This window comes from Rattus norvegicus, chromosome 20 (assembly GCF_036323735.1).
Source record: "Rattus norvegicus strain BN/NHsdMcwi chromosome 20, GRCr8, whole genome shotgun sequence".
Lineage (NCBI taxonomy): Eukaryota > Metazoa > Chordata > Mammalia > Rodentia > Muridae > Rattus > Rattus norvegicus.
Genome location: NC_086038.1, coordinates 19,121,113 through 19,141,692, shown reverse-complemented (window position 1 = coordinate 19,141,692; position 20,580 = coordinate 19,121,113). Strand labels below are relative to the sequence as shown.

The window sequence follows — 20,580 nt, the reverse complement described above, 5'->3', positions numbered from 1 at the left end:
CAAATAAATTCTTTAGTCAGTTTTGATTAGGTGATGGGGACTGTAGGGGTAGCTTAGCGGTAGCGTACCTACTGCCTAGCATGTTCTGTGATTCCCAGGGAGGAGCACATACATGTGTTCACACACACATGCGTGTGCACACACATTTGTAAAAATGCCAAGATACATTTGTTAGTGTTAGAGAAATAGGCACTCAACTATATCATTTTTTTTTGATGAGCAAACTATGTATTTTTGCCCTCACAGCAGAGAGATAATGGGTAAGAACTATGAAGAAGGTTACGACTTTTCTTTAGGAATTCATTTTGCTGAATTTCACTTATGACATTAGCTGTAATAAAGTCAAACTTTTTTATGCCAGAAGGCTGTTGAAAGGTTACGCGTACCTGACGAATAGAAAAGCCATGTAGGGCTATCAAAAATCATTTGAAGACTGGCGAGTCGGCTGAGTGGTTAGGAGTGCGTCCCACTCTTGCAGAGGACACGGCTCAGTTCCCAGCATCCGGGTCAGGAAGCTTACAGGCACCTGTCATTCCAACTTCCGGGGGAGCCGAGACCCTCTTCTGGCCTCTAAAGCTATCTCTTCACGAGCTCGCATATACCCATTTACATAAAAATAAAAGACATCTTTAAAAGAGAAGCGTTTGAGTGTATTTTCTTGTGACAACTTGATGAAAATGAAGATGTTAAGAACTTGTCTTCCTAAGCCAATGAATAGAAAGATAGCGCTGTATTAAGGGAGACAGGCAGTGTATATGCCGTACCTGGTCTAATCCTACCTTGCTGCCAGGTAGGTGTGTGAATGACTGTATTGAAAGGGAACAGGTGGGCCACATTTTAACTTTTCTGGAAGGAACTGAGCTGTAGGTACACACACACACATCTTCTACAGTCAACATCCATTGTATCAAACTCATCATTTTGAAGGACTAATGAGAAAATGTGGCCAAGACGCCAAGGTTAATGAATAGGTTTTCCACATGTTAATTTCCTTTTATTTTCTTTTTAGAATATTGAACTGAGGCATGAAATTATAGATGAAATTGTTAGGTCCTGGGTTGCAAGCTCAATGGTAGATGTGTAAGGTCCCAAGTTCAATCCCATATACGATCCAAAGAAATGAGAGACTGACTTCTTTAAGACTTGAGAAGGGATTGTAAAGTTCCTCATGTTCAAGCCCAGTGAAAGTTAACTGGGCGGTCAAACCTTTATTTACGTTCTCTGTATGTGAACTGATTTGGCTGTAATAACTCGGATCCCGTTCATTTTACTGTAGACAAACAGGAACCATGTTTCATACCTGGTGGGCGATATTAGCATCTTGTAAAAGGATAATCAGCCCTCCTCTTCGTCTTGATGTGCTGAATGCAGAGAGGATCTAGAGTTTTCTATTTTGAGGGGATGATACTATTACAGAGTGTGCTCATGCTGTCTCATGCACAATTAGGCTTTCAGCCTGTATGTGCCTGGATGCTATGGGCCTTGGCAAATAGCCCTGACAGTAATGAACCTTGAAAGATGATAATGGACTTGTCACGAGAGCTGTGGATGATCATGGTATTGAGGGATTACTGGGGGATGTATTCCTGTGCCTGTGCTTTTAAATGCTGGTTTTATATATAATAGTATATATCTGTGTGTATGTATACACATGTATGCATACGTATATGCATACATGCATATGCATGCATATATGCATGTGTGCATACATCTATATGTACATACATGCATATGTGTACATACACATATATGTATGTAAGTATGCATATACACATATATAATACTCTTCATTACAACTGCTTCGTTTATATCTCTTGAGCATAATCATTTCAAATTCATGATCATACTTTTTTACATTTTTGAACAAGTTCATTCTCTGTGTGTGTGTATATGTGTGTGTGTGTTGTATATTTACATCTCCTATGTACACAGGAGAAACCCAGAGGTAAGACCTCCTATCCATGTCACCTGATGCCTTATTTTTTGAGGCAGGGTCTCTTGTTGAACCCAGAGCTTATGTTTTTCAGGTAGGTTGAAATCAGCAGACCCCAGTGACCCTCCTGCCTCTGCTCTGGTTAACGCAAGATCATACCCTGTCTGTTATGTGGGTGCTGGGATGTGAACTCAGGTCTTCAGAGTAGTGCAGCAAGAACTCTTAAACACTGGGCTATTTCTCCTGCCCCTGACAAGTTCATTTGTAAGCTGTTTTGTTCCTTTGATTTGATGTGCGTTTTCCTATATTCTGTGCTTATCTAAGCATTCTCTGGAGCTGTGTTCCTTTTCTAATGTATTTTACCATATTTACTATTAAGTTAATTCCAATGATTTTTGTTTCTGAGTGTATTAATGATGTGTGTCTTTAAACTATTGTTGAAATAAATATGAAAAGTTCTTCTTAAACATTTTTCATTCATTCTTTCTTTCTTTCTTTTTTAGGGTGACTTTGGATCCTGTTATTCACGAAGCTCTCAAAAGGTAATGAAAGATTAACAGCTAAGATCCCACAAACATTTTATTTTCTGTGTATAACCTTCTTTTCTTCAAGGTAGCTATAAACACAGACTGGGATTTATTTACATATAGAAAATAATGTGAAGTCTTTTCATATTATTGTTAATATTATTTTTATTTATAATATTGGTATTGTGGGACAGGTGAACAAACATCTATTCACTTCAGAAAAGGAACTGATAATAGATCAATGTAAAGGTGCAGCCACAGGTCAGCCTGGCGAATGAGTGGCTTTTCTTAGGGTTACTTAGAAGAGTAGAGATGAAGGGCTATTTACAGAAGCAGAAATGACTCCGTCAGCTGCATCACCATGGCCTACCTCAGGATGGGTGATAGCTCAGAAAATCTGGACACCTGGAGTTCACCCCACAGCCTACAGGCAGCTTTGTTGATATGAGACTCTTTCAGGAGCTCATTTGGTCTTAGAGTGTCTTTACTGCTTGTATTCACTTTGGAAGGGGGAAGGCCTAGCAAATCTGCTCAGTTTTAGGGACTTCCTGATATGTCTGAGTTGTTTACTTCCTGAGCTTAATGAATTTCTGAGTAGGATGGAATGGTCTACCTCCTCTTAGAGCAGTGGTTCTTAAACTTCCTAATGCTACAACCCTTTAATATGGTTCCTCATGTTGTGGTGACCCCTACCCATAAAATTATTTGCTACTACATACCTGGAATTTTGTTGCTGTTGTGTATCTGATATGCAGGATATCTGATATATGACCCACAAAGGGCACAGGTTGAGAACCACTGTGTCTTAGGAGCTTCCCTACAAGATAAAAGGTTTTTTATCTCAGAGGCAATTACCACCTAACATGGAGATCAAACACAGGGCATTGTGTATGCTAGTCAAGCATGTTCCTACTGTACTTAGCCCTTTTACTTAAGGTGCTTCTTGGTCAACGGGCCATGTGCTCATGATAGGACTGTGCTGTGGGGTCCTTTGCTGTCTACCATCTGGTCTTCAGTGGGACACATGGAGGCTTTATTTAGTAGCATGTGCACAGTAATCCTATCCCTTGGCAAGAGAGCTACAGATGATGCACTGTTTGGCTTAGCTCTTTAACTTCTGTTCTGTTTGAGAAGTGTACATGGGGGCTGTGGGAGAGATGGCTCAGTAGTGAATGTACTTCTGTGCAAATGTGAGATGCAGAACTCGTATCCCTAGAACCCATGTCAATGCCGGACAGGCATGGTAAGCCGCTTGTAGTTCCAGCTTTGAAAAGGCAGAAATAGAGGATCCCTCACCGCAAGCTGGCTAGGGAAACTACCCATGTTTGTGAGTTGCTGGCTTGACTGAGAGACCCTGCCTCCGTGGATAAGTGGATCAGCCTGTGCCTCCATGCCCACACAGATGGGCACCTTACATACATGTGAACATGCATATACATAACACACATGAAAGTGGAAAAAGGAAAGTCCATGCATGATCAAGTGTTCCTTTCTTAACCCAACGCTGGAGCAGAAGTTGGTGTTTGATCTATGTGGTGACCCTCCGTCAGCTGTAATTGCCTGGAGCACCTCCCTCCTGTAGAAGGGTATTGGCAGGTCGGGTCTCCCACCCCTGGTGAAGGCTAACTTCCCACACTCTCCTCCACATCTCTGAGTCTCCTCCTAGACTCTTCAGCATGCAAGCTTCCAATACTCGTAACTCAGTCGATCTGTTGGCATCGTGGCAAGTATTTACTCTTCTCCATTCTTAGTGGAGTGAGCATGGACTTCATCTGCAGGCCAGCTCTATGCACTGAATTCTCCTCACACCAACAAAAAGTTCAATAATAGTGTTTTCTTCAATAGTTCTTTATCTTAAACATTTAACTCATTGTAGTAACCCAATGCATTTAAAGAAATCAGTTATATTGTTATGGTTAGTGTATTTTCTGGGATGATGTCTACATTCATGTGTTTGTGAAATGATCATCCTGGTAGTTCAAAAGCACCATAGCATTAGTAATTCACATGGTTAAATGATCCTGTGTATAGCCTTATTTTTTTTGTCTGTGGACAATGGTTTACGCTTCTGTAACAGATTTCCCATGACTTCATCCTTGGAAATACAGGTACACTTGAACTATCTTCCCGAGGTGATACAATGCTTTTGGTTGTTCAGCAAATCACTCGAGAGCGGTGATGTAATCTTTTACAGCTTCCTATGGCTTTGTCTTTACACCGAAGGATTCAGCTCAGTGGGATTCACACTGTGGCTGCTAGCATCATTCACGCATCTAGTGAGAATGTAAGATCAGACTGATCTCATTGCATAAATGTTCACCACCTCTGGGAATATATTCTACATATTGAAGTACTTTTACATGGTTTTGTGTGTTTTTCTCTTCATAATTTTAAGGAGGACATTAGCCCCAACACTGGAGCCAGAAGGGTGGTGTTTGATCTACGTGGGCGACAGACTTGTCATCTGTAATGACCTGAAGCATCTACCTCACATGGATATTGGAGGGTCACCCCCACCACCAATGGTGGTGGCTAAATTCCCCCAATTCTTGTCCCTTATGACAAAATACATGAGACACACACACACACACACACACACACACACACACACACACACACAATGACTTAAGGGTTTAGTTTGGCCTAGGACTTGTTTCCTCACAGCAGTGAAGACGTAGTGGCCGGAGTCTGAGGCAGCTGGTCACACTTCATGAGCAGTCAGGAAGCAGAGAGGAGTGAATGCTTAGCTCACTTGGGTTTAGTCTAGCACCCCAGTCCCTCAGATGGTACAGCCCACATCCAGAGTAGACCCTCTGTGCTCGGCCCCAATCTAGACAATCCCTCTTAGACCCATCCAGAGCTTTGCTCCCATGATTCTAAACCATATCCAGTAGGTGATCAAAGTCAATTATCAAAGCCGAGGTATAAAATTCTTTAAGAATAACAAATTGAGTTGGATTGTATCCAGGGAACTGATCCTGTTAATGACAATCCAAAGTTAAATAAAGATGCCATCATTTTAGGCTCAGGTAGGTTTTGATAGGTCACATCCAGAACTCTCACCTTTTGTCATTGAGCATAGAAGAGTTGTGTCACTGTGTGACAACACTGGCATACTCAGACGGGATATGTCACCTAGCTTCCCCAAAGTCCCGCTCTGTTCCTAATATCTACTTATTCATTAATTATGATTTTTAATGTGCATTGGTGTTTTGCCTGCATGCATGTCCATCTGAAGGTGTTAGATGCCCTCAAACTGCAGTTATAAACAGTTGTGAGTTGCTATATGGGTGCAGGGAATTGAACCCAGGTCCTTTGGAAGAGCAGCCAGTGCTCTTAATGGCTAAACCATCTCTCCAGACCCTGCTGTTGTATTTCTAAAACTGTGTTGTTCAAAAACTTTCTCTATGCTCTAGAATTTGAGACCTGGCATCCCTGATAATGAATGTGACTTTTAGAATGAAAGGAACACTGATTTGACTGATGTCACAATGAGTGAGGCGGGGTCCGTCATTGTTCAACATCACAATATGTTATTCTGTCTTCAAACTTTGAGTCTAAAAGTCTCTATGTATGAACTTGGACCTACTCTGTGTAACTGGCTGGTTTTGTGTGTCAACCTGATATAAGCTGGAATTATCACAGAGAAGGGATTCTTTCTTGAGGAAATGCCTCCATGAGATCCAGCTATAAGGCATTTTCTCAATTACTGATCAAGGGGGGAGGGCCTAGTCCATTGTGGATGGTGTCATCTCTGGGCTGGTGGTCTTGGGTTCTAGAAGAGAGCAAGCTGAGCAAGCCAGGGGAAGCAAGCCAGGGTAACATCTCTTCATGGCCTCTGCATCAGCTTCTGATTCCTGACCTGCTTGAGCTCCAGTCCTGACTTCCTTTGGTGATGAACATCAATGTGGAAGTGTAAGCTGAGTAAACCCTTTCCTCCCCAACTTGTTTCTTGGTCATGATGATTGTGCAGGAATAAGAACCCTGACTAAGACAAATTGGTACCAGGAGTTGGGTATTCCTGTGACAACCTGACCATGTTTTGGGGAGGACTGTGAAAGAACTTTGGAACTTTGAGCTAGAAGAGCCATTGGGATGTTAAGAGCTCTGTGGGATGTTCTGTAGGAGCTTGGAAGAGAATGTGGAGAAGATGGATGCCTGGTTTGTGAAGATTAAAGACTCTTATCAGGGCCATTGCTTTTTTGATTGTAAAGATTCTGTGGTTCTGGTTAGCTGGGTCTGAAGAATCAGCTGTGATTAACAAGATACCAGAACTACTAAAGTGAAACCTTTGCATTACTGGGACAATTGATGTTGGTCAGCTGGAGCTAAGAAGTTAGCAGTGATTAAGAAGAGACCAGCATCACTGAGGTGATGCTGAGGCTTTGAGGTTTCAAAAATCCCATTCCCGGTCAGTTCTCTCTCGTGGATCAGTATACAAGCTTTCTACTGCTCCAATGCCAATCTTGTCTGTCAGCTGCTTTGCTCCCCGGCATAATGCTCACAGACCCTGCTGCAACCCCTGAAACTGTAACGAAACCCCTTATTAGATTTTATTAAATCTTCCTTCAGTAACACTGGGTTTGCCTGAGACCCATTGGAAAACACAGATATTTACATTATGACTCATAATAGGAGCAAAATTGCAGCTACGATAAAGAAACAAAAATGGCAGGGCAGGTCCAGGGTCACCACAACATGAAGAGCTGTATTAAAGGGTCACATCCTTAGCAAGGTTGAGAACCACTGTTGTGTAACTGACCTTGGTCATGGCGTCCTATTGCCGCAGTTGGAGAGTAACTATAGCATTCACCTTCATTCTATGACTGGACTGTGAGAATCAAGGCAACCACTGTTGTGTAACTGACCTTGGTCACCTATTGCCGCAGTTGGAGAGTAACTATAGCATTCACCTTCATTCTATGACTGGACTGTGAGAATCAAGGCAGCGCTTATGTTCCAGGGTCGTGTCGTACATCTTGTGATATAAAGTCTTTGAATGTGTGGGGATCTGGAGGTTAGAATGCTGTTAAAGTGTTAGGTGCTTCAGAGAAAGACTGAAGGGAGCCAAAGGCAAGTGCCCGTTTCCCTGGTGGTGTTCTCTGTGGGCTGTGGGCTATGCGTAACAAGGAACAGCAAGCCCTATGCCAGGCTGAGTCTGAGTCCCAGTGATTGGGTTCTCAGGGCTGTCAGCTTTGACCTAACGCCTGCTTTAAAGGTGTGGGTGATTTACCCCATGAGCTCGAGGAAAGCCGAGTGGATGATTTCCGTTGGGCGCAAACCTAACACACAGTGAAGGTTTGTTTTCAATCTACACTGGGCACCTCAGAGTGACCTTCATCCCGGTGTCAGCTGCTCTGAAGGCAGGGACTTTGCATGAGGCCAGGAGTGACAGTGAAGGGCTGGGGACAGAGCTCAGTTGGTAGAAGGCTTGCCCAGCATGTACGAGATCCTGAGTTTCATCTTCAGCAATGCATGAACCAGGAATGGTGGTTCATGACTGCAATCTGTAGTCACAGCACTTGGGTGGTTGAGGTTGAAGGATCAGAAGTTCAGGCTGGGCTACAGACGACATGGTCTGTCCCTTCCCTTCCCTTCCCTTCCCTTCCCTTCCCTTCCCTTCCCTTCCCTTCCCTTCCCTTCCCTTCCCTTTTTCCCTTTTTCCCTTTTTCCCTTTTTCCCTTTTTCCCTTTTTCCCTTTTTCCCCTTTTTCCCCTTTTTCCCCTTTTTCCCCTTTTTTCCCTTTTTCCCCTTTTTCCCCTTTTTTCCCTTTTTTCCCTTTTTCCCTTTTTTTCCCTTTTTCCCTTTCCCTTTCCCTTCCCTTCCCTTCCCTTCCCTTCCCTTCCCTTCCCTTTCATCTTCCCCTCCCCGTCCCTCTCCCCTCTCTTCCCTTTCTCCTCCTTGTCTTCCCTACTCTCTTTTACATGGGTGTACACAAAGCAAAACCATGTGTGCACAGGTTGGTGTGGGTGGATCCTTGCAGGCTTGTGGTCCGTTGGAGGAACAGCTTCCTCCGTTCACTGAGGAATCCTAGTCCCTGAACACCTGCCTGTGACATCTAAGGAGGAATGGTTACATTGTTACTGAGGATAAAGAGAACAGATTCTCCTGGGTCCTTTATCAAAGGGGCCAGGGAGGCAAACATGGGGAAAACTGAAGAATGGTTGCCATTAACCTGAACCATTTTAACAGCGTACAGGTGAGTCACATAGAGCACTCCCTGTAAGGGCGTGCAAACAGGGCTCAGCTGGTAGCTGCCTTACCTAGCATGCATGAAGCTTAGGGCTTGATCCCCAACACTGCAAAAATATCTCTTGGCAGAAAATACTCATAATTCTAGTACCAGGCGTGTGGATGTAGGAGAATGGGAGATTCAAGGTCATCCTTGGATTAAGTGAGTTGGAGGCTAGCCTGGGCTCCATGAGACTGCTAGAACAAAACGAAAAACATAGAAATCATTTTAAAAACTTCGGCTTTTGCTAGACAGTGGTGGTCAATGCCTTGAATCCCAGCACTCGGGAGGCAGAGGTAAGTGGATATCTCTGTGAGTTTGAGGCCAGCCCGGTCCAAGTGCCAAGACTACACAGAGAAACTCTGTCTCAAAAAAACCAAAATAAGTAAATCAATAAACCTCCCTGTTTCATCGCCTAGTTCTATCACAGTGGTAAGTGCTTCGAGCTTAGCATGCCCTGATTGCAGTCCTGACTTCATACCTCAAGGACCCAGGAGTAAAACTGGAGTCTCTCTCGCACACACAGAGATAGTGTCTGGGATCTTCTGCCCCTGAGAACTTTCCGTTTCCTGATTGCCCCTCTGTCTTTCAGAACCACTTCAAAGTTGGTCAGGACTTCCGAAATGAAGTCTGACATCAGTGTTTTCTTCCAGACATTGCTGCTGTCTGACTCCCTTGTCCCTGAAGATGTAAGCCAGTCATTCTCCCTGCAGGTTTATTACGCTTTGCTCGAATCCGTGCTGAGGATGTTACACTTGCCCTTGAAAACTCTCTTAACAATGCGCTGCTGACACCTTTAGCTGGAGTGGGTGTTTAGAGTTGAGATTTCTGACGCTGGTTAAAGTTTCATCTCTGAAAATGCAGTGCTTAGTAGAACACCCCCAAGAGAACTTTTTCTACGCAAGGGCCCTGCCCTGGTTTTTCTTCTCTTCTCTTTAAAAAATTGATTTATTTTAAATTTTTACTCTTAATTACATGTATGTATGTAGTGTGTGTGTGTATATGTGTGTGTATGTATGTGTATGTATATAGTATGTGTATGGATGTGTGTGTATATGTGTGTATGTGTATGTATGTGTGTTTATGTGTATGTATGTATGTCTGTTTACGTGTATATGTGTATGTATATGTGTGTGTATGTGTATATGTAAGTATGTGTGTTTATGTGTGTATATGTATGTATGTGTGTATGTATGTGTATATGTGTATATGTGTGTATGTATGTGTGCATGAGCATATGTGTGTATATGTATGTATGTGTGTGTATGTGTGCATGTGCATGTGTGTATGTATATATGTGTGTATGTGTATATGTAAGTATGTGTGTTTATGTGTGTATATGTATGTGTGTATGTGTGTATGTGTGTACGTGTATGTATGTGTACATGAGCATATATGTGTATATGTGTATGTATGTGTGTATGCATATTTATGTATATGTGTGTGTCTGAAATGCATGTGCACACATACATGCACATGCATGTGCATACCTATGCACACCAGAAGAGAATATTGGAGCTGTACTTACTGATGGTTGTGATCTACCTGGTGTGGGTGCTGGGAACGGAGCTTGGGTCTGTGGAAGAGCATCGAGTGCTCTTGGTGGCCGAACCGTGTCTCTAACCCCATTTGTCTTTGGTCATTAAAGGACAGGGCATGCTTCTGTGCTTAGTAAAATCTGTCTTCTGTTCATTTAGTCTGCCTTTTCATGAGAAGGTCTCACTACACAGAGGTTACCTGGCTGGCCTGGAACTCAATATGTGGACCAGCCTGGTCTTGAACTCCTAGAGCTCTGCCTGCCCTTGCCTCCCAATCGCTGGGATTAAAGGTATGTACCACCATACCGATTATTTTGATGTTATTAGCAATGTGCATTATTATGCACTCAGCGAGGTTTGGTGTGGCATCTCCACACATGCATATTGCATGCACACCCTCAGTCCAATCTCCTTTCTACCTCCGCACAGCCCCGTGCAGTTCGGAATCTGTACTAGTCCCTCCTGCAGTTCAGCGCTGATGACTTTAAGCTTCTGTGTGGTACGAGTTTCTTCCTGTGTCTCACTTACCTCATTTAACACGCTGCCTTCCCGTTCCACCCATTATGCTGAAAAAAAAAATACATGAATTTTGTTCTGTACTGTGGCTGGATAACATTGTGTGTGTGTGTGTGTGTGTGTGTGTGTGTGTGTGTGTGCGCACGTGCATGCACGTGTGTATATGCACATTTTCCAGCTATTGGGCACACAGGCTGAATCCATTTCTTGGTTAGCGATGGCACGCAGGTGTCTCTTCTAAATGAGGATTTGGTTCTCTTTGGAGGCACTCAAAGGGACAGCTCAATCAGGTACGATTCTATTGTTAGCTTTTCTGAGGAGACCTCATACCACTCTCCACTGTGATTGGGCTCATTTCCATATCTACCATTAGCATGTAGAGAGTCTCACACGCTCTCTGGTATCTGTGTTCTGTGCTTCTGCTCACAGCCAATCTAAATGGGGAGAGATGGGGACTCACTGGACTCTCCCATTTGTAAAAAAGTTGAACGTTTTTATATATTGCGAGCCATTCCTATTTCTTCTTTGGAGACGTGTCTGAACGGATAGCGTGGCCATTTCTAGATAGCATTACTTGTTACTTTGCTCTTAAGCATCTTGGCTTTCTTATGTAGTCTATGTGGTGTATCCTCCATAAGATGGGTTGTACGAACACTTTATTCATGCTCTATAAATTAGCTTCACTTGTAACTTGTCTATTCATCTTTAGGCATGATTTTACTGAGTATTGTTATTTTCCTATCACTTTGCCTGGGTTTTTATGTGCATGTTTATAATACTTTAGATCCTCTAGCTTTCCTTTTTTTTTTTTTTTTTTTGGTTCTTTTTTTCGGAGCTGGGGACCGAACCCAGGGCCTTGCGCTTCCTAGGTAAGCGCTCTACCACTGAGCTAAATCCCCAGCCCCTCTAGCTTTCCTTTTATTGCAAATACTTTTTCTCACTTCGCGTCTTCATTATACCCTAAATAATCCTCAAAACTCACCTGAAGATCGCAGGAACAAATGATCGTTTCCTGATTATAGAAATTGCTGGCTATAGAATTGTAATTGTTTTTCAACGCGTGTAATTTATTTTAGAGTTTATGTCTGGGCACGATTTAAGATTTTATTTTGGGGGCAATGTAGCTGAGAAAGGTAGGCTGAAGTTATTTTGAGGGCTTTGGCTTCCAAGTTAGGTTCAGCTGGTGTTGATGCACGATCCCATATTGAGTTCGACAGAATTATGAACTGTGTGTGACGTGGTAAGGTACACGTAAACTTTAGTTTCTTTGAGGCAGTGAAATTCATTCCAGGGTATCTGTAAATAACATGTATCTGTATATATCATAAAAAACCCTCTCAGATGATTCTCCTATTGGCAATAAGATTCAGTGCAATTATTCATGTCACATCTAAATTCACCATCACATCTGAAAGTCCATGTGAAGACATCATGGCTCAGCCGCTAGCATTCAGATGAGGACCCTGGACCTCTCTGGTGATTTCTGGTTCTTGTATCCCATGTCTGGGATGAGGAGTGTGGTCCTAGCTTGAGTAATGCATTGACTCCTGACCCCACACTACTTCCTGCAAGAGAGCGGTGTGGCAAGTAGCCTTAGAGTGAAGGCTCTGCTCAGAGAACTTTGGTTAATTTTCATCGTTAACCTGCTGGGCTTTGGAACCACCTAGAGTACACAGCGTTGGGTCTTTTGTGAAGGGAATTCAAGTGAGGTTTAAGGAAGACCCAGTCTGAATATGGTGGTACTGCTCTAGGGGCTGGGAGTCTCAGGCTCAATACAAACGGAAAGTGTATAAAGCTGACTGAGTACCAGTACTCAGGTATCTCTACTTCCTGGCCATGGATTCAATGGGACAGGTTGCCTTACACTCTTACTACCAAGCCTTCCTTCTATTATGGGCTATACCATTTCTCAAAGCATGAGCCCAAACAACCTCTCCCTCCCTTATGTTGCTTTTATTGGATTTCTTTTTTCTTTCTTGGCAACATCTGACTTCCTAGATGCTTGCTGAGTGCTGTGAGCGGACCACCTGGCCACCTTGTGTCCTTCCCTACCCTCACCCCTAGACTGGTACTTTCTAGAGGAAAGTACTGATAGGTACCCCTCTCAGAGGGTTGCATTCAAAACTGAGTGTGAGTGCACCGATTTCCACAAGGTTCTTGGCATATATAAGACGTGCTTGATGAATTTTAAATATCGCCAGAATTAACATGCAGACTCCCCTTCCTCTTCCCTTTCCTCTGTTGCTGGCGATCTCAGAGAATTTTCCAAGCTGTAAGTGTTAAGGGATGCCAAACCCTGAAAAGTTGGGAACCTAAAAAATCTCCATAGTATAACACAGCAGTAGACAAGAACCTGATAGAACCAGAAGATGTTCTACTACCCGCTGTCAAGACGACAGAGCTTCCGACTGTGTCCACCTTCCTGGTTCACACATCTTGCTTTTCCTTAGTCATTCCATTGCTGTGAACAGACACCATGACCAAGGCAACTCTTATAAAGGACAACATTTAGTTGGGGCTGGCTTACAGGTTCAGAGGTTCAGTCCATTATCATCATGGTGGGAAGCATGGCAGCATCCAGGCAGACATGGCGCTGGAGGAGCTAAGACTTCTACATCTTGATCCAAAGGTAACTTGCAAGAGACTGCCTCTTCTGCAGGCCACCAGCGGGAGGGCCTCTTCTTCCCAGGGTGGAGCTTCAAAGCCCGCCCCCACAGTGACGCACTTCCTCCAACAAGGCCACCCCCACTTCCACAAGGCCACGCCTCCTAATAGCGACACTTCTGGTGGGCCAAGCATCTACAAATTGCCCCATTATATAATTTAAGTTAAAAGTAGACGAACAAGACTTGATACTGTCGAATCATTTCGGCATTGAATGGTACATTTCTGTGCATAAATACACTTTGATATACAGCGTCTGGGATTCTAGCTCCTTGCTGAACCTTTGATGGGAACCAGAGCACTGAATGATCCCAAGAGTATGACTTCCATGTGAGAAATACAAGGTACTCTTGGCTACAGATTCATGCCCCTTAAAGTTCAAGGCCAGGCTGGTCTACAGGGTAAAACAGTTTCAAAAACCAAATAAACAGGTGTAGGATATCATCTGAACACGAGACAGTTTGCCCTGATCCTTTCCTGTGTGTGTTCTTTTTATTTAAACTCTGCTTACTCTAAGCAACAACACTGTTTCCTTCTTTACAGCTGTTTATTCCCGACAGCTGGTGCTCAACACAGAACCCAAGACTCGAGGGTAGAGATGTATTTGGTCTGAGACCATTCACAGAGTAGGGTACACATGTATTTCAGGTTCACAAAACATAACAAGACTTCCTGAGAGCTGACTGCATTCATCTGCCTTTACTTAGTGACTTCCTATGGCCCAGTGATACACAGGAAGTCAACTAACAATACACCAAGAGCTACAGTATATTCCTACAACACTCATTGTGTTACCCATGACTTACAGTTAGGAAACACAGGTACCAAAAAGCTGGTACATAGCAGAGTTCTGACCAAAACCTGGAGGCTACTGACTCCCCAAATCATGCTCTTTGAATATTGTTTGCCCTAGGAAAATTGCTTACCGTCTCCCGGGTATGACATTTGAAATATCGAGTCTGGATGGCCACTCCCAAAAAGTGGAAGTGACATCTGATGCAGACCTGGGGCATAGGAAGGACAGATTTTCCCCTTGGCCATAACTCCCCCACCTCCCTGTCCCCATTTAGTTGCTTCAAGGTACAGCCTTGTTCGTTTGTGCAACATCTCTGACTCCTGTCCTGTCTCGTAACCAGGTTTATTTCTGCTAGATTTGCATTGGAACTAGTGAAGCCATACTGATGGCCACAATTATTTTTTCCAATTTGGATCCAGTGTTTGGAATGTGTAGCCGTAATTTGGAGCGCTTCCGATGTTTTGACAAAAGTATCAGTAGTTGAGATGTATGTCAACCCTGAAAGGGTTCCTGAGCTGTTGGGTACTTGGAGATGATAGAGATGGAATATATAGGAGAAACTTCTGTTTGATTTTTACAGAAGTTCTCCAAACAGCCAATAGTCCAATATTCTAATAGGTAGAACTCTTGCAATAATTTATCATCTCTGGATGGGATTTTTTTTTTTTAACATTTATTTTTTATGTATACATCATACAGCCTGCATGTATGCACCTGTAGGCCAGAAGGGGGCACCAGACCTGATTATAGATGGTTGTGAGCCACCATGTGGTTGCTGGGAATTGAACTCAGGACCTCTGGAAGAGCAGACAGTGCTCTTAACCTCTGAGCCATCTCTCCAGCCCCCTGGGATTTAGCCTCTATTCCTGTCATTTTTCTCTGTCTCCTTCTCTGTCTCTGTCTGTCTGTTTGTCTGTCTGTCTCCCTCTCTCTCTCTCACACACACACACACACACTCACATGCATTTGTAACAAGTTTGTATATCACATTGACAAAAGTCAAATTTCAGCTCTGAGTGTCCTTATCCAAGTCACGTTACCTTTGAACCCTGGGTCTGTGTGTGAATCATGACATCATCTTTATAGATCCTTTGTCGTCCCAGCTACCAAGCACAGGACGCAGCATGCTGGCTGAGTTTTCAGTTCTATGTACCTGGGCCTGGGAGAGGCTGTGTTTTTCAGTTTCTGTCTTCAATGAAAGTGCCTGACTTCAGAGAAGGACTGGTTTAATGCTCCCCACCCTACCACCACATTATTATATAAAGACCGTATTTTTTTTTTCTTTTATAGTCCTAAATCTGTTTGCATTCAAACTAAGGGTTAAGCTCCCTCACTTCCTGGACACCTCTGCCCAAGATAGACTTGAACTCAGTATTCACCAGCTTGTCGGATTCAGCAACTTCTTGGGCAGGGTCCATACATCTGCTGTGTGTGAGCGTTCTTCCTCCAGGATCTGGGAGGCGTGCAGTCACATTTGTGCCAGTTGACTTAGCCATTGATGATTCGATCGTGACATTTGCATGACGTAGAAGGTGCCGTAGAGACTAGACAGAAGCTGTAGTGACCTGACAGGTCAAGGCTGGCTGCCTCGGAAGGAGAGCAGTTCCTGGATAAGCGCTATTTCTCTTCATTGAGTTCTGTGCTCCTGGAGAGGGCTGGCTTTTATTTTGAAAAAATGTTAAAGGTTTTGCTTATTATCATTGTACGTGTGCTATGCATGTTTGAATGCATACACATGTGTGCCAAGATGCACATATGGAAGTCCAAGGATGACTTTCAGGATTTAGCTCCCCACTTCTGTTCTGGGTTTTGGGGATCAAACTCTGGTTGACAGCAAGTGCTTTTAGCCGATGCTTGGATCCCTAGACTGGCTTTTTTCAGATGTCTGCCTCATAAGGCCAACCCAGCATTTTGTACAGTGATGTCACGTGACCCTGTAGCTTTACTTCAACCAGTGATCAGAAACACTTGCTAGCTTCACAGGGACACCAAAGAAATACCTAAGTCTTGCGTGCATTTTATCGCAAGTGGGAATTTTTTTTTTTTTCTCGGAGCTGGGGACCGAACCCAGGGCCTTGCACTTCCTAGGTAAGCGCTCTACCACTGAGCTAAATCCCCAGCCCCAAGTGGGAATGTTTTAAGTGTATTGTTACATTAATTTCTTCATTATAGTGTGTTCCTGTAAGCATGGGTGTGGAGGGCAAAGGGTGGCTTGCAGAAAATAGTCCTTTCCACTCATCATGTTTCTTTAAGGTTAGCCACAGGCAACTTTACCATCTGGTTGGCCTGGAAAGATTAAATATTTTAAGCTTTGCAGGGAAGAATAGGTTAGAAAGCTACTGTATGCTACTTTCTAAACCATTCCATGAGAACAGTTAATTTGATGAATAAAAAAAAATATTTAGGGGCTGGGGATTTAGCTCAGTGGTAGAGCGCTTACCTAGGAAGCGCAAGGCCCTGGGTTCGGTCCCCAGCTCCGAAAAAAAGAACCAAAAAAAAATATTTAATTATTTTCAGAGTTGGATTGTTGTCAGGGTACCAAAAGAAAGATATTCCCCAACCCAATTTATAATTGTGGTATTTTTTTTTTTCAGTTTTGTCTGTCTGATTGTTTCATTGTTGCTTTTTTTTTCTCTACTTTTGGTTCTGAAATTCAGCCAAAAAATAATAAATTAAAAAATAAACACCACAAGAAACACTAAAAAAAATGAGGAAAACCTTTGACTTTTATGTTTTTTTTTCCTCAAATGGTTAATATTACTGTCCAGCCAGGGGTGGCCTCAGCATTCAGTGGGTTTCCAGTGTATTATTTTTCTTGTTGGCCTGGCCATGGTACCTTACAGGAAGTGCCTGGAAGGTTTTATTTTGGCTGACAGTTTGAGGCCACAGTCCATCACAGTGAAGACAGCATGGTAGAAGCAGGAGCTGGCCGTGGCCGTCCGCATTATACTTAGCATCAGGAAGCAGAGGGAACCGAATGCTGGCACACAGCTCTTGTTTTGGACCACCTACCCATTCGGGGTTTATCATCCCTCATTCACCCAGCCTTGGAACCTCATCACAGAAATGACCATAAATGGGTTTCCTAGGGAATTCAGGTTGGAGGTCGCTATTCATAACGTCATTTTAGAACACATTTCAACTTCCCAAGCATGTCCGCCCGGACAGACATGATCTGGAGGTTGTCACTCTCAGCTAATCGTCGGAAGCCCTGGAAAGATTCACACACTTCTACGTCATGGCCCCAGGGACAGGCAGCATTTGCTAGTCCGTAGAGATGTCCGTAGAGCCTCATGCATGCGTTCTGGTAACTGACTTCCCTGGGTCTTTAGGACCTCCATATTAACTGGGCAGAGCGACTGTGTTGATGCAATTTTGAAGACAAAGACTCACTTTGGATGACTTACACAAAAGCAGAGGATTGATCCTGCTCAGTGTTCAGTGACCAGCTTTACCCCAGCACTTCCGCCACCAGTGACGTCATTGTACACCCACGCTCATCCCCATCCCCTGTGAGACACGTGGCACGCTACCATCCCAGGCACTGAGACCACGTGTCCCATTGACAAGGTTTCCTTGTGAGGAGAGGAAGGTTTCATTACTCACCTCTTGGCCTGTCCCCAGTGACTGGTAGACAGTGGCTAGGAGGAATCCCTCTCTGTGCACGTATATGAAAGTCGTCTTGGAGCCTAAGCGCCAGTCCTGTTTTGCTGATGCGTCCTCTGTGGAATCAAGAGGAAGGAAGGGAGAAAGTCTAGACCTCTGACTGATATGAGAGTGGATGAACCACGCCACTCTCCTCTGCATGCTTGAGCAACCGAGTCTGTGAGGCTCCTTCATTTGGTCTTCCGTACGGTATATCTTTGGTGGACCTGGAGGCCAGCGAAGTTTGCTGGGCTTCCGTAATGGGTTCAGGCTTTCAAGAGGAGCCTTTGTGGGAATTCACTGCCCCTTTCAGGGACTTGGTTCACTGTTGCGATCCGCCGTGTGTCAGGATGGTGGGAGATAAATCTACAGAAATGCATTTACAGGAAATTCAAGGCATGGCTCAAATAGAAGTCTGGTGTTTCCGGAGCAAAGGCCACCCACTGCTTTGCCTTCTGAGTACTGAACTTGATTCTTAATCTTTGAAGAGCTTGGTCCTCTGGATTCAGGGATGCGATGCACCTTCAGCCTGTTTTTATAGCCTTTCTTGTTTGGCTTGTACCAGCCCTAGTGCAGTAACTGGAGATGTTTTAGAAGGCTTTTAAAGCACGGTAGAACTTCCTTCCAGATCTCTGCTTCTAGAAATATCGAGGACTTTCTCTTCTACACCCCACCAAGTTCCCACCACATCCTTTTCTGTAAATTTAGGTAACCTTGAAAAAAAAATCCCAAGTACTTAGATTCTATTTCCGCCGCCATGGCATAGACATTTCTTACCGTTAGAGCTGCGCTTAGGTTGGTTGCTAGGCAACGGGGAGAGGAGTTCACAGGCTTTGCTGTGAGCCAGCAATCACCACACAGGCAACGCATTTTCCTTTGATTATTATTATTATTTTTATTACCATTTTGCCCAGCTCCCTCCCACCCCATCCCCCGTTTTTGTTGGTATGTGTGTTTTCAGCTTTCCTGTTCTCTCTCGTTTTAAATTTGTAGAAATACCTTTTGCCTAGACACTTTGTTAAAGGGGTTCTGGCTTTGATCCTCGCTACATAACGTGTGAGCCCGAGCATTAGCTGTGCGTGTTGAATGAGGCCCAGGAGCAGCTTAGCTAGTTCTGATGAGATGTTGCTCTCCTTACGGCTCGTTACAAAAGAACACACAGAATTCATATCCTTCCTGACATTCACTCGGCGTTCTCTGCCACAAATCAGGGACCCTGACCATACAGTGCCTTCCTGTCCGCTGCATTTGCCTGTCTTCTCTGAGGAAATGCTTGGAGACTTTATACTTAGAGACTTCTGACTAAGTTCTGTTCTCTCTCTCTCCTCCCTCTCTCTCCCTCCCTCTCTCCTCTCTCTCTCTCTCTCTCTCTCTCTCTCTCTCTCTCTCTCTCTCTCACCTCTCTCTCTTTCAGTATGCATCCACATCAGCTTGTAGAGCCTTTTCTCTTTCAGACGGTAACAGAGAAGCCCTCAGCAGATGTTTCTCGAAGTCCGATAACCAAAGCTCTATTTCATTACTTACCTCCCACACGTTTTTTTTCAATTTATATATTTTTATTAAGAAACTGGCTTGTGTGTGTTGTGTGTGATATGTGTGTGCATGGTACATGTGTCTGTGTGGTATATGTTTTATATGTGTAGGTGGTACACGGGTGTATGAGTCGATGTGTGTTTAGTCTATGTATGCATATGTGGGCGGGCACCTACTCTGGAGGGTGCAGCTCCCAGGACCAGAGGAGGATGTTGGATGTCCTCTGTTACTCTCTGTTTTAGTCCTCTGAGGCAGATGTCTTCCTGAAACCGGAGTGAACCTGACAGTTAGCAAGCCCCACTGATCCACCTGTCTCTGCTCTATAACACAGGATTTATCCATCTTTTGAAGTGGGTGTTGTGATCAAATTCATGCTTACACAGCAAGTACTACTGCCCACTGGGACATCTCTCCAGCTTCCTTTCTCAATGCTTATTGGGTGAGGCTGAGGCCGTGCCCCAGCTGTTGACCTTCTTAGTGATGGAGAGGAGGAAGGAAGACAGTAAAACAATGTGGGGCTCATTCCACTGTCCTAAATGAGGAAGCATAGACTGAGGGAACTCGTCTTAATGAGCGTTTTAGGGTTAGGGTTTTACTGCTGTGAACAGACACCATGACCAAGGCAAGTCTTATAAAGGACAGCATCTATTTGGGGCTGGCTTACAGGTTCAGAGGTTCAGTCCATTATCATCAAGGCTCGGGAGCATGGCAGCATCCAGGTAGACGTGGTGCAGGAGGAGCTGAGAGTTCTACATCTTCATCTGAAGGCTGCTAGTGGAAGACTGACTTCCAGGCCACTAGGACAAGGGTATTAAGGCCCATGCCTGTGGTGATATACCTACTCCAATAAGGCCACACCTACTCCATCAAGGTCGCACCTCCAAATAGTGCCACTCCCTGGGCCAAGCATATACAAACCACCACAGTGAGTTTGATGCCCACAGCTCATAGAATGGAGCCAATGACTTTTCTATGTCTAGAGAGCCAACACAATTCCATCAGGAAAAACTTGCATGGCACACTGAACCCAATCTTCTTTGTGTGACTTGCATGTGCCTGGGTTCCAGGAGTGCTGTCACTGATAGAGGTTTTAGCAAGTGCTTGATGGAATTCCTTCAGTCAACTTGCCCCCATTGCGTCCCTACTCCTCAGCTCTGGAAGTCTCTTTCTCCCGCAAATGGTTATGAAAATTAAAG

General features: G+C 44.0%; 1 protein-coding gene and 1 long non-coding RNA gene across 4 annotated transcripts in view; one reads left to right on the top strand and one right to left on the bottom strand.

The window, feature by feature from the left end:
• Positions 1–18,663, bottom strand: part of LOC134483900 (uncharacterized) — a 34,748-nt gene extending 16,085 nt beyond the window's left edge. For both annotated transcript variants that reach the window (XR_010061090.1, XR_010061089.1), the window contains exon 1: positions 17,813–18,663. This is a non-coding gene — a long non-coding RNA (uncharacterized LOC134483900). The remainder of the gene's footprint in view (positions 1–17,812) is intronic.
• The window catches only part of Ank3 (ankyrin 3), a 623,484-nt gene that overhangs the window by 83,098 nt on the left and 519,806 nt on the right, over positions 1–20,580 (top strand). For both annotated transcript variants that reach the window (XM_063279273.1, XM_039098850.2), the window contains exon 2: positions 2,437–2,475. In XM_063279273.1, the coding sequence (XP_063135343.1) occupies positions 2,437–2,475 (39 nt within the window). The remainder of the gene's footprint in view (positions 1–2,436; positions 2,476–20,580) is intronic.